We start from the raw sequence: 15,033 nt of genomic DNA, 5'->3' as shown, positions 1-15,033 counted from the left end.
TGGTATACTGGTGTATTTCATAACAAAAGCTCGTTAAGTTTATTTCCTAGTCCATGATATTTACATTTACTTACCTTTTATATTTTTAAGTAATCAAAATATTGGAATACTTTGATTCAGGTGGTAAAACCAATCCCAATTAAAGGAGATGGATCTGAAATGAATCACTTGGCAGCTGAGTCTCCAGGAGAGGCCCAGGCGAGTGTGGCTTCACCAGCTTCCAAAGGCCGACGCAGTCCTTCTCCTGGCAACTCCCCATCAGGTCGCACAGTGAAATCAGAATCTCCAGGAGTAAGGAGAAAAAGAGTTTCCCCAGTGCCTGTAAGTTAATGTTACAACGGATATGTTAGTTTTTATAATTTTTAGATTCATTTATAACAGAGAAAAGACTGGCCAGCCATCTGTTAGAACATCAGTTTTCAAAATATGATCTGCAGACACCCGAGGATGGAGAGGGGGAGGCGGTTCCTGAGACCCTTTCTGGGGTCTATTAGGTCAAAACTAATTTTGTGATAAAACTGGGATGTTGTTTGCCTCTTTCCCTGCATTGATATTTGCAGTGGTGGGTAAAACTATTGGTGATTTTTCCCAATTTAAGGCTACAGCTGCAGAAACTATATTCATTATTGCTATGTATCAGCCATTAAAGTAAAAAAAAGCAAAAACGCCAGTTACACTCGATAATGCCTTTGACAAGGAAATAGAAATTAATTTTATTAAATCTTGACTCTTAGTAAATACATGCCTTTGTAATATTGTGTGTGATGAAATGGGATGCATGCCTAAAGCACTTCTACATACCAAAATACAATAGTTTCTCAAGGAGAAGTATTTGTGCGGTTGTTAGAGTTGCAAGCCGAACTAGTTCTTTCATGGAACTTGAAATGAGTGACCAACAAACTATGATTATTTAGATTTGGGTATTTGGAAGACATTTTTCTTAAGATGAATTAGACTATCACTTCAAGAAAAGCAACTTAAGGCCAGGAGTGGTGGCTATAATCCTGCCTCCTTGGGAGGCTGAGGTGGGTGGATCACCTGAGGTCAGGAGTTTGAGAGCAGCCTAGCCAGCATGGTGAAACCTCATCTCTACTGAAAATACAAAAATTAGCCAGGCATGGTGGCAGATGCCTGTAATCCCAGCTACTCGGGGGCTGAGGCAGGAGAATCGCTTGAACCCAGGAGGCAGAGGTTGCAATGAGCTTAGATTGCACCATTGCATTCCAGCCTGGACGACAACAGTGAAACTCCATCTCAAAAAAACAAACAAACAAACAAAAAAAACTTAAGTATTTTTTCACCAATGTTAAAAGTTGAGATGTCAAAACAAAAATTAGAATTTTAGAAAGCTACTATCCACCGCTATGAGCTTGACAGCTTCCCAGTGCTTAGACTTTCCTGATAAGATTGGTGATAGCAAATGTGATTCTTTTCATGCTGTATAATGAAATATGTGAACATTTGGAAGATCTGCTTAACTTAACCAATATTTTCCACATGATCAGTGTATTATAACAACAAAATCATTCCTAGGTAAAAGATACATTCAAAATGTAAAATAACACCATTTGGATTTTTAATGTGCCCGTAGGAAAAGTTTGTTGATGTGGTTTCAGATTCCACATTACAACTGCCTTTAAGAAACCGTGTTTTGAGCTTTGGTATAGTACCAAAGAATATTCATCATTATTTGAACAGGCGGCCAAGTGCAGTGGCTGACACATGTAATCCTATCACTTTGGGAGGCCATGGTGAGTGGATCACTTGAGGTCAGGAATTCAAGACCAGCCTGGCCAACATGGTGAAACCCCGTCTCTACTAAAAATACAAAAATTAGCCAGGCGTAGTGGCAGGCACCTGTAATCTCAGCTACTTTAGAGGCTGAGGCAGAGAGAATTGCTTGAACCCGGGAGGCAGAAGTTGCATTGAGCCGAGATCACACCACTGCTCTCCAGCCTGGGCGACAGAATGAGACTCCAAAAAAAAAAACCAAACAGCTATTAAAATACTCCTTCCTTTTTACATCTGCGTATCTGTGTGAAGCCAAATTTCCTTTCATATACTTTAATCAAAACATCATATCACAGCAGATTGAATGCAGAAGCAGCTATGAGAATCTTAGCTGTCTTCTATATTAAGCTAAACATCAAAGAAATTTGCAAAAAGATAGGTGGTAAATTCATGTGAGAGAGAGACTTCTAGTGGTGGAAATGCATGTTAAGACTCCTGTCTCCACTAAAAAATACAAAACAGTTAGCTGGGCATGGTGGCAGCCGCCTGTAGTCCCAGCTACTTCAGAGGCTGAGGCAGGAGAATGGCATGAACCTAGGAGGCGGAGCTTGCAGTGAGCTGAGATTGCGCCACTGTACTCCAGCCTGGGTGACAGAGTGAGACTTCGTCTCAGAAAAACAAAACAAAACAAAAAAAAAGGACTCACTTTCTAACTTTGAAGAACAAATGATTGGAAAAATGGTTGAGATAGTGACCACAAGAGGAATTTGGGTTTTAGTTAAGATCTGGAGTTTTTAAGGTACATCAATTCGTTAAAAAATACATTTAAAGCAAAAACATTTTACAGTAAAACCTGATGCCCAACAGTGGTTGTTGGCTGTATGTTAAAACACCTTTAAATTAGTTATTAATTTTTTTAACTTAAAACAATAATCAGTTATTAGCTCATGAATCTGCAGATTGGGCAGGGCTCAGCAGGCTCAGCTTCTTCACTCACATGCCTGTTGCTTCAGCTGGGATACTAGAACACTTGGGGGGCTGTTAGCATCTCTTAATCCTAGCACAAAGACTTTTAAAATCTCGATCATCCCCATAAATGTTGATAAATATCTGGCTGAGAGAGACAACTATGTGGTAATTTTATAAATTATTCTATAAACATTTGAGTTCTTTGAAACATCTAATATAAACCAAAACAAAAAGCATAAAAAGTATATATCATAAGCAGGCAGAATGCTGTGTCTAGTAGTAAAAGTTAAACATCCAGTTTTCTGGGATCTATTGAAGGCTTTATTAATCTTCTTTATAACTGGAAATTTACAAACGCTGCCGTGGAATGCCTCCCAGCATACACTCTGCAGACTCTTCCTCAATAAAAGCAAATTTGTGGAAGCTGACAAAAACTCTCCTGTGGTGAGGGTAATATATAACACTCTCACTGTACTAATTTTCCTAGGACTTGGTCCTACATCAGTGTCCAGTGGAAATTCCAGTTTTTTTGGATACCTAATTAAATAATTAAGGGTAATAAATGTTCAAGTGATTCTCCTGCCTCAGCCTCCCGAGTAGCTGGGATTACAGGCGTGTGCCATCACACCCGGCTGATTTTTTGTATTTTTAGTAGAGATGGGTTTCACCGTGTTAGCCAGTATGGTCTGAATCTCCTGACCTCATGATCCGCCCGCCTCGGCCTCCCAAAGTGCTGGGATTACAGGCATGAGCCACCGCGCCCAGCTGGTGGATAATAGTTTCTTAATTAAGAAGTGAGAAACATACCTTATAAAAAAAAATGTTGTAAAGTTTCAGAGTGGCAGAATCACACCACCCCGAAGAGCCCCTTCACCAGATGGCTTCTCACCATATAGCCCTGAGGAAACAAATCGCCGTGTTAACAAAGTGATGCGGGCCAGACTGTACTTACTGCAGCAGATAGGGCCCAACTCTTTCCTGATTGGAGGAGACAGCCCAGACAATAAATACCGGGTGTTTATTGGGCCTCAGGTAGGATTTGTCACCATTTTATTTTATTAGTAGTAGTATATGGTACTACCTCAAATTTATATACTATAATGTTCTTAACTTTGGATCACTTAATTCCCTTTAGTAGACAAAAGTAAACTTAAAATGTATTTTAGGCTAATGTTTTTCTTTAATGTATTCATGAGGTTTTTACTATCTTAATATACCATAGAATAGAAATTTGATCTATTTAATAAATTCAATGGAAATGAGAGATTAAATCATGGAAATAGTTGTAGATTTTTCTTATATATAAAGATAATGAAGAATATGAGTTAATAGAAACTTTAGTATAAAAAGTTGGAAATATTGTAAAGTGATAAATTTAGAAGTTCTAATGATGAGCCACAGATGTATTAACCTATAGGTTTTCTTTTTAACTCTTCAGAACTGCAGCTGTGGACGTGGAACATTCTGTATTCATCTGCTGTTTGTAATGCTCCGGGTGTTTCAACTAGAACCTTCAGACCCAATGTTATGGAGAAAAACTTTAAAGAATTTTGAGGTAGTTTTTAATAAATGCTTAGAGTAAAATTGTCAGCATATTCTTATGATATATTCTTAAAATTTCTCCTTCTTTAAGTTTAGACAGTGACCTTTTGAAAGGTGTGAAGGTGTGTAAGAATTAGTTGATGCTTATTAATAGTTCTCATGAGATATTTACTAAACTTTTTCTTCTAGCTTGAAAAAAACAACACTGACCTGCTGTACGGATGTTGTCCTTAGTAAACTATAATGTGTTTTTATTTTTGAAGCTCTTAAATCAACTTTAGGAAAAACATGCAAATAAAAGGTAAATAGCTCAGTCTGTAGAACTCTTCATATGTATAATTATGGCACAAATATCATTGTTACTGTCTTTTTCCAATGTTAGGTTGAGAGTTTGTTCCAGAAATATCACAGTAGGCGTAGCTCAAGGATCAAAGCTCCATCTCGTAACACCATCCAGAAGTTTGTTTCACGCATGTCAAATTCTCATACATTGTCATCATCTAGTACTTCTACATCTAGTTCAGAAAACAGGTTAGTACTTTTTAAGGATTTCAAAGCATTAATCCAGTGTTACTTTTAATTTTAGGGGTAATTTTTTATATCTACTTGTTAAGTTGCTCTAAAATGATTTAATTTTTGAATCTTGGCTTTCAAGTTAAAATCAAGGGTAAAGATATTAAAGGTTCTCTGGGCATGGTGGCTTGTGCCTGTAATCCCAGCATGTTGGGAGACTGAGGCAGAAGGATCGCTTGAGCCCAGGAGTTCAAGACCCGTCTGGGCAACATAGGGATACCCTGTCTCTACAGAAGTAAAATAATTAGCTGGGAGTGGTGATACCTATAGTCCCAATTATTCAAGAGGTCAAGGCAGGAGGATCACTTGAACCCAGGAGTTCAAGGCTCCAGTGACCTATGATTGCACTACTGCACTCCAGCCTGGGTGACAGAACAAGACCCTGTCTCTTAAAAAATATGTGGGTATGTGTATGTGTATATATATGTTGTTAAAGGTCATGTGAGAGTGTGTGTATATAGACATTTTGTGCTAAAAACTGCAGTATTCATGTGAATCTTGTTTCTGTTCTGTATATTGCTTTATTGGTTTTAGTGTAAAAATTAGATTTTTAAAAATTACTCCACAAAGGAAGTGCTGCTTCTCTTACCAGGGCACCTTCTATATTATTCCCGAAGTGCCCAGTTTGAGAAGCACTGTTCTGAGCGGTTAAATCTTGTCTTTGTCCTATCAATCTGTTAAGTATTGTAACTACCTCAAAATTAATGAAGAATGAAAAAGTGACAGGGTCGCAACAAGAGTGCAGTGAAGAGAAGAGAGGTTTTCTTCATCTGTGAAAAAAGTAAATGTTTGGATTTTCTTAATTTTGATTAAATGAAATAATTTTAGAATCCTAGAGTTTTAGGAGTTTTTGGACATTGAAGATTTTCTAGTTGGCATGGTTCAGTGACAGCGGTAAGTGAAGCCAAGAGGTTATGCAGTTCATTTGAGGAAAGGTATAACCAGAACCTGGGTATCTTTGTTTTACCCCTCATCTCTTCTAAATAAAATGAAAAAAATGAGCTTTGTTTCTCCAGCCTGCTGAACTCCTAGCCCCAAGCATTCCTTCCACCTCAGCGTCCCAAAGTGCTGGGATGACAGGTGTGAGCCACCACACCCAGCTCCTTTTTCCTTTTGAGTGACATTTCTGTAACTTTTTATTGTGGGGAAAAATAACAGATGCTTAGAACCAAGTAGCCAAAGTTAAAATAGAAAGTTTCTCTCTGAGGTTAAAAAAAAAAATTATTGGATTCACATATCCATGGGGGGGAGCCACAAAAGTTATCTTGATTACTGAGATTGTACTATGCAGATGGGTAGATTTTTGTTTCGTGTAACCACTATTTTTATATCTAAAATCAATAAAAAGAAAATACAGAGGAAGTATATCTGGAGATCTGATTACATACAATTTTAAATGGTATGCCGGAAACAATAATAAAACAATTAGGATAAACAAATTTAAAATTCAATTGAAAATGAAGGGCATAAAGAGAATATGCACCAGAAAAGAATTCTAAGGGGCTAAGAAACACAAAAACTGTTCATTCAACCTGATACCTAAAGAAATGTTCATTTTTTAAAAAAAGAAATAATGGAAGACTTTTTAAATGATGTAATTCAGTTATTGTAAGGATGTGCTTGATCGTATATAAAGCAGTATAGCTTTTTGAAGAAAAAAAGTAATAATGGCTTTTAAAAACATTTATATTCATTGACCCAGTAAATGTTCTTCTTAAGTAAAAGTTTAATCTGAGAAATGCACAAGCCTTACATATATCATATATGACTGTTTCTCATAGTATTATGGTGAAAAATTAGAAACAATTTAAATATCCAGTAACAATTGAATGATTAAATTAGTGTATGCCCATGTTACGGATGTCATGTAGGCATTAAAATTATGCTTTTGGAGAACATTAATGACCTGGGAAAATGTCAATAAGTAAAACCAAATCTAGATTATAATAATATATTATGCATGAACCCAGTTTTATATAGAAAAGGTATTACAGGTATGTAAAAATCGGAAGGAATAAGAACTTCACTGGTTATTTATAGGAGGGGTTATTATAGGTAACTTTTTTTAAACTTTAAATTTTTTTTAATAGTATTTTAAATTTAAATATTTTTTAAGTATTAGTTTAAAAACTCTGCCCTTATTATAAGCTCTGCCCTTATAGCCTGAAAATAGCCAAAGATGATACATAAATAAATGGGGATGGCTATGTTCATTAAAACTATTTACACAAGTAGTCCACAGGCTAATTTGTTTTCCTTATAAGTTTGTTACTCCCTGCTCTATACTCATGTAATTTTGCTTCAGAAAAAACTATGCTAAAAAAAATCTGAAATGTCAAAAAATGTGTACAAAGATGTTTGTAATGGTTTCTTAAAATTTAAAAATATGGAAACAGCTTATATGTCCAACATTAATGGATACTTAAAACAGGATCTATCTAGTCAGTGGAAAATTACGGTGGCATTAAAAATTATGTGGTGGAAGCAACCCAAGTGTCCATCAATGGATGAATGGATAATGTGGGATATACACATAGTGGAATATTATTCAGCTTTACAAAGGAAGGAAGTGTGCTACAACATGGATGAACCTTTAGGACATTATGCTAAGCAAAATAAACCAGTCACAAAAAAGACAGATATTGTATCATTTCACTTACATGAGATACTTAGTCAAAACCATAGAGACAGAAAGTAGAATGACCCTAGGTAGGAGGATTACTTGATCCCGGGAGTTCCTGACTAGCCTGGGCAACATAGTGTGACCCTGTCTCTACCAAAAAAAAAAAAAAAGAGAGAGAAAAGAAAAATTAGCCAGGCATGGGTGGCATGCGCCTGTGGTCCCAGCTACTCAGGAGTCTGAGGCAGGGGGATCTCTCGAGCCCAGGAGTTTGAGGCTGCAGTGAGCTATACTTGTGCTGCTGTACTACAGTCTGGGAGACAGAGCAAGATCCTGTCTCAGAAAAAACATAGAATGGTGGTTGCCAGAGGCTGGAGGAAGGAGATCGTGAAGAATCGTGTTTAATGGGTATAGGGTTTCAGTTTTACAAGATGAATACTGGAGACACATAGTGGTGATGGTTGCACAGCATGAAGGCATTTAATACCACTGACCTGTACACTTACAAATGGTTAAGATGGTAAATTTTATGTTATGCATATGTTGCCACAAAAAAAAATGAAAGAATTATGTATATGAAGAGTTGAAGTGCAATTTTATAATAATTTTTTAAATATGAAATAGTGCATATATATATATACATAAATGATCTGAACAATGCTTACAAAATATGTACTTGGAAAAAGGATGGACAGGAAATACCCCAGAATGGTATTCTTTTTGTTGTCAGAGAATTATTTAGTAAGTTGCACTTGTGATTTGACTAAATTGTGAAACTTTATTTTCCTCTTATGAATAAGCTTAATTTTGGTGTAATTATATGAAGAGTTAGTTGACCTTGGATTATTTTTGCCATGAATATTTTTATTATAGATAGTTGTATACATCATTTCTGTAATGCTACCGTTAATTCTTCGTTACTAATGCATGCATATTCTGACAGTTTTTCCGCATCCTAAGTAGCTCTACAATTAGGAAAAGAGAGGGGGCAGGTACATCAGGAGGGAGAGACTAGTAAGTGTGCCTTCATCTCAGGAATCACCCATGATGACTTTGCTGACTTGTTTGATTAGCTTTTTTGGAAAGCTTTTTATGCATTTGGGGAACTGGTTATTTTGCTGCTAGTTACTCAGATCTGTTTTTTCAGGGAAAAGTAATTGCCGTTTTTGCCATTACTTCTAATGGCAAAATTAGGATTCAAAAAATTGGAAGTAATGGCAAAAACTGCAATTACTTTTGCACCAACCTAATAGTTGAAGATAATAGAAGTGCAATATTGGGCCTAGCTTAGCAGATTCTAAAATTTAGACATTGTAAGTTTATGGCATATTCTTCTCAGATAAAAGTGTAATGATAGATCTGCCACAAACTGATTTTATGATTTGAGGCAACTTATTTAACATCCCAGAGCCTTGCCTTTATTTTATAATGGAAATACAGCTATTGATTTTTAAAAGCCATCCCTCACATCATGAAGATTTAATTAAAAGCATTTATGAAATAGAGAACAAAAGTCCTCTTTCTCTAGCCTGGCTGCACGCAAAATAACTACTGTTAACTATTTAATACAACTTTTAAAAATTACATAAATCAAGGAGTGAAACTCTTCTTTGCACACTCCGTACTTCGGCCGACAAACACATGCACGCACGTTCCCCCATCCATATTTCTCTTAGCTTTCTTACTGTTTTTAAACAAAGTCATGCCATATGTTCTGGTGTGCAATTTTCTTTTGCTTTTACTTTATATGTAAAGAATATTTTTGCACGTCATTACCAGATTACATACTTTTTTCTTTTCATGGCTGTATAGGGTTATGTTGGTACACCATAATTTATTTAGCCATTGCCTTAATTAATGTACATTAAGTACACCTCCAGTTGTTTGTTTACATACTTAAAATATGTAAGGATAGCATCCTAGGAAATAGGATTTTTAGGTCATGAATGTATACATATAGTATTTTAAGAAATACTAACAAAATTTCCTTCCAGAGATTTTAGTTTTTCTACCAGATGTGAGAACCTGCTTTTCTATGCCATTTTGAGGGCCAGATGTTACCAATCTATTATTCTTTATTCCAGTTGCCTTTTTATTTCCTTTGTCCACTTTACTATTAGTATTTTTCTTACTGATTTTTAAAAATACTTTGTATATTAGAGATAATCAAGTATATGCAATATAAGTACCCATTATGTTGCAATTTTACCATAAATGGAATCATTCTATACATGGTAGTTTTATTTTGACCTCATTTATGGATCTCTCTGTTCCTTTTTAAAGGCTTCAAGGTGTCTGGGTTTGCCATAATTTGTTTAACCTCCTTTTGGCATTCATTTGGTTGTTTTGATTTCTTTTCGTTATTCTAAATAATACTGCAGTGGACATTTTCATAATACATCTCTATATATTTGTCTTTTTATTTTCTTATGATACATTCCTAGAAGTCTAGGTGAAAGATTGTGTACCCTTAAAATGTGACATGTTCCTAGATTCATTTCTAGGAAAGTTGGACCAGTTTATACTGCCACTAGAAATTTCTGAAATAGGCATTTAAATTTAGGATGTGGAATCTTTGAGCTCTAAGGTCCGCCAGCACTTAAAATCTTGAAACTAGTACCATGTAGTATATTTTTGTACGTAGTCAAACCTGTTGGTTTATTCAAAAGGTACAGTAGCAGAATTTGGGAGATACAAATGTTCTTTCTAAGATTACAGTCTGTGTATTGTTTTCATCACAAAGAAAGTTAACTCACACCTACAGTCTGTAAGTACTCGTGTGTTAATCTGATTTTAAACTACTCTATATTAATAGCATAAATATGTATCTCTCAGTATATAAGATGCTCTTAAGAATTTCTACTGTATTTATATTCTAAGCAAGCAGAAAGTGTTTTTAGCATATCAGTTCTGCTTTATATTCTTTTATGTTTAATACTTTTTCTTCCCCTTTTCTGTAGTATAAAGGATGAAGAGGAGCAAATGTGTCCTATTTGCTTATTGGGCATGCTTGATGAAGAAAGTCTTACAGTGTGTGAAGACGGCTGCAGGAACAAGCTGCACCACCACTGCATGTCAATTTGTATGTGGCTCTTTTTCTCTCTATGCTTATTCAGCACAGTTGCTCTCTGAGCTTACTATGTTATTTAAGAGTGTAACATGGCTTGAAGGGAGATTGGTGAGAGAATAAAAACAGTGTATCTAAGTCCTCTGTGAAGAGTTTTCAACAAATGGGAATGCAGGATCTTTAGGAGATGACCTGTGTGAGCAAAGAAATGCAATAAAGTGTGACATAGGTGATAATGGAAGAAGTGCATAGAATTAGAAACAATTTCAATCTGGAAGGTATACATGAAGGGAAGGAGGTGGAAGAAGACCTGGGCAGGCATTACAGAGAGGCTAGCATCAAAGTAATGATTGGAAGGACTTTACCTGGTAGTCAAACAGGGCAGAACGTTTGGAAAAACAGTAAGCAAGAGTACACATTATCAGAATGAATAAAATAGCATTCAAAATCATTTAACCTGCTGTGTGTACTTGCTTTCAGATAAATGTTTAGATTATTTTTGAGGTTCTTTCTATATAAATCCTATAAATAATTATTATAAACAGTTATGAAATATAAATAATGTTAAGCATTTACATTTTTGTAAGATTTTGTTTCTGTAATTTTTCAGGGGCAGAAGAGTGTAGAAGAAATAGAGAACCTTTAATATGTCCCCTTTGTAGATCTAAGTGGAGATCTCATGATTTCTACAGGTAATAATTTTGAAATAATGATATGTATATGTTTAATTTTTTTTAATTTCTCAAAGTGTGATTTAAATCTGTTAATTTTTTTAAAGCAAGTTTCGTTATTTTTCATTTTAGCCACGAATTGTCAAGTCCTGTGGATTCCCCTTCTTCCCTCAGAGCTGCACAGCAGCAAACCGTACAGCAGCAGCCTTTGGCTGGATCACAAAGAAGGAATCAAGAGAGCAATTTTAACCTTACTCATTATGGAACTCAGCAAATCCCTCCTGCTTACAAAGATTTAGCTGAGCCATGGATTCAGGTAAGTAGTTCTTTGTTTTTCATTTCTCAAAGAAATATTTATAGATCAATTAGTGTATTTGTCTCCTTCCCTCAGTTGTTTATAATTTAAAAAATACTTTTGCTTGCCTCCGTCATGACCTTTATTCCTTTGGAAATTTTAATGTTACTTTTGGTATTAATACTATACTGCTTATTATACAGCTTCAACTTCAAAACTTCCTTGTGGTTTCACTTCACGTATCTAGAAACATCTTTTCCTGAACTAACAGACATACAGGGTTATTCAAGGATAGAAGGATAGAAACCAGAACCCTTCAGTGCTAACTTTTCCCAATGTTTAATCCCCATTCCTGCCAAGAATTTTTATCATGTTTCTTATTTGCTGCCATTTAAAATTAATTTCTCCTTTCATATCCTAATGGCATACAATGGGTGCTTAATAATTGCAGAGCAGATGAATAAGAAAAAATATGTGATGGTTACCTTGAGTTCATCATTTTGATTTGTAAGAACAGTTTTGCATCCCTTTACCATCTCTTCTGATTGAATGCTTTTTCATCCTCAGTAAGTAGGGCTTTTTTGTCAGTTGGTTTGTAATGATTTTCTTGGTTGTTGAATGCTTAATCTATTACTTTTTAAATGTAGGATCTAAAACCAGACAGGTCCGTACCAGACAATAATGAAGTAAAATAGTTATTTTCAGTAATCTGTTAAATTCTGTTGAATTAAATTTGTGAACAGATGTATTAACACATTGAGCTTATATATCATTAGGATTTGTTTCATTTTTCTTTTGTGACCATTACAGTCCTGCACCTTTGGAATTCTCTTAGCATATTAGCAACCCATTTATGAATCTAATAAAATCTGCAAAAATATTAAACACATATTCTTGTATCTAGTCCATTAATGAAATTCAGTGAAATATTAATGAACATAGGTCCTCACCTGCCCTTTCATGACCCATCAAAGAACTCTCAAGTTGATTCTGAGCTGTTAGATTTCATTCTTTCAAGGATATGATCTAGTTTGTTTTGCCTAAGCTTTAGGTCAGACTGGGCTCTATATTCCTAGCTTTTTATTAAGCATGTTAGGTAAGACAATTAAAACATAGGTGGGGGCACACTACTTAACAGTACCAGAAGCTCACTATATTCTATTTGGTTCATTCTCCCACAATATCCCTTTATAACAAAACACATGTAAATAAGTATGTCATGATCCGTTTTTCCAAAAGTTGCGTTTATTCATCTTTAATATTTAGACATTTTTCACATAATATCTTAGGTATTAAGCTTACTTTTAGCTAATTGGCCCATAAAGCATGAAGGGAAAGACCCCTCACGCTTTCCTCACTGTAGGGACTCTGGCTTCTGGGGCATGGGATTGACGACAGTAACAGCATGTATTATAATTCTGTGTCTGCCGTTTTCCTTTGCTTACTCGAACACAAGCATTTTTTCTTCAGTTTGATTTGTCCACTCCATTCGTTTTACAGTCCTACCTGTTTTGTCTAGTTTTTTAAACCTTTTTGTACAGACAAAAACTAATTAAATGTGTTTTACTTACTGGAGTAAGTCTTGTCTGGAAGAGAAATACTCTGTATCTCTTGAAACCTTCTCCTGGTGCCTTTTTTGATCTTTTTTTTTTTTCTTTTTTTAATCTTGCTCTAGTTTTTCTCTTTAAACTACCTTAATATGAATACAGAGTTGAGGTTTTCAGTTTTTTTGGCATTTTGGTAAGCATGGGGGACAATAGAGGCATAGAATGTATGTATAGCCATCTAATGACTTAATGGAGTTTATTATTTATTTTACCTGAACTAATAAATATTAATGACTTTGGATAATTACCAGTTAAACTTGAGTATAAAATTCTTCCTTACAATGTTTAAGTGGCTGGATATATTTGAAGTTGTGAAGGATGGTGAAGATTTAAGAAATGCCCAGTTTTTATGTAGTAATCAAAAATGATGCTAAACTCAAAATACTCTGGGTCCATAAACTTTTCTTTACATTGAATTCATTGTGTGTGTTTGATCCAGGTGTTTGGAATGGAACTCGTTGGCTGCTTATTTTCTAGAAACTGGAATGTGAGAGAGATGGCCCTCAGGCGTCTTTCCCATGATGTCAGTGGGGCCCTGCTGTTGGCAAATGGGGAGAGCACTGGAAATTCCGGGGGCAGCAGTGGAAGCAGCCCGAGTGGGGGAGCTACCAGTGGGTCTTCCCAGACGAGTATCTCAGGAGATGTGGTGGAGGCATGCTGCAACGTTCTGTCAATGGTCTGTGCTGACCCTGTCTACAAAGTGTACGTTGCTGCTTTAGTAAGTAGCTTTATTCCATAATCATATCATTATGGGTTTGGAGTTTTTTGATGGTTCATAGATAGTGTTTTTAAGATACAATAAAGGTACTTTACCTAATTTTGGAAAATCCAAATTTTATTTTTGTTCCGTAATTCCAGGAAATTACAATTTTTCTTTCATTCTGTTTATTTGAATTTTACTGGTTTTATGATGTATGTCCAAGGTTTCTTATATGCTATTTCACTGTTTAGTTTCATTGTTTTAAAGACTTTCCAGGGGTATCCAAGGGAGAGAATACAGTTATGGTTTCTTAGTTTCTGTTTCTGGTTGGAACAGTAAAGCTCCTTCCTCATCCTCCTTTTCCGCTTATCACTAGAGACAGACTAAACACCATGGCTTCAGGCTGCTAAAGCCTAAAACAAATCAAAACAGAACAACAACAAATAGGACGTGCTAGGCAAGCTTGCTAATTTTTAAAGACTTTTTTAGTGTCTTGCTGTTCATATCTTTACGTTTTTCTGAGCAGATACCTTATACATTACCAAATTTAAAATGCTTTTTGGGATGGCAAAGTCATCAATGTTACTCTGATTTTTAAAAAAATTTATCAGATATTAAGGAAGATATGTTTTTAATAAACATTTTGATTTTTAATAAACATTGTCATGTGGAGATTCAAAAGCCTTTTCAAAGAAAAGGGTTCCATGACATAGATAATTGAATTGCTTTTCCAGTTTAACCTATTGAAAGTTCTTTCATGAGTGGAATAGTGACAAGGAGGTAATTTAGGAGTATCTGTCTCTTTAGAATAGGGTTTCTCAAGCTCAGTACTATTAACATTTGTTAGATAATTATTTGTTGCAGGGTAGGGGGAGAGCCAGGGATGTTGTCCTGTGTGTACTGTGGCAGCATCCCTGGCCTCTACCCATTAGATACCAGGAGCAAACCCACCCCCACCCAATCATGCCCACAGTCATGACAACCAGGAATGTCTCCAGGCATTGCCAAATGTCTCCAGGGGTCAAAACTGCCCCCAGTTCAGAACCACTACTTTAATTCTTTTTTTTTTTTTTTTTGAGACGGAGTCTTGCTCTGTCGTCCAGGCTGGAGTGCAGTGGCCAGATCTCAGCTTACTGCAAGCTCCACCTCCTGGGTTTACGCCATTCTCCTGCCTCAGCCTCCCGAGTAGCTGGGACTACAGGCCCCCCACATCGCCCGGGTAGTATTTTTTGTATTTTTTTAGTAGAGACGGGGTTTC

At 35.8% G+C, this 15,033-nt stretch overlaps 1 protein-coding gene across 1 annotated transcript in view; it reads left to right on the top strand.

Moving 5' to 3' along the window:
• The window catches only part of MAP3K1 (mitogen-activated protein kinase kinase kinase 1, E3 ubiquitin protein ligase), a 78,267-nt gene that overhangs the window by 44,376 nt on the left and 18,858 nt on the right, over window positions 1-15,033 (top strand). The window contains exons 7-14 of the mRNA XM_011942927.1: window positions 121-321; window positions 3,532-3,732; window positions 4,139-4,255; window positions 4,625-4,773; window positions 10,396-10,517; window positions 11,113-11,194; window positions 11,306-11,489; window positions 13,515-13,793. Coding sequence (XP_011798317.1) covers window positions 121-321; window positions 3,532-3,732; window positions 4,139-4,255; window positions 4,625-4,773; window positions 10,396-10,517; window positions 11,113-11,194; window positions 11,306-11,489; window positions 13,515-13,793 — 1,335 coding nt within the window. The remainder of the gene's footprint in view (window positions 1-120; window positions 322-3,531; window positions 3,733-4,138; window positions 4,256-4,624; window positions 4,774-10,395; window positions 10,518-11,112; window positions 11,195-11,305; window positions 11,490-13,514; window positions 13,794-15,033) is intronic.

The sequence above is a fragment of the Colobus angolensis genome, unplaced genomic scaffold (assembly GCF_000951035.1).
Source record: "Colobus angolensis palliatus isolate OR3802 unplaced genomic scaffold, Cang.pa_1.0 Scaffold212, whole genome shotgun sequence".
NCBI classification, from domain to species: Eukaryota; Metazoa; Chordata; class Mammalia; order Primates; family Cercopithecidae; genus Colobus; species Colobus angolensis.
Note: the sequence above shows the minus strand (reverse complement) of the source record. Positions and strands in the feature narration are given on the sequence as shown.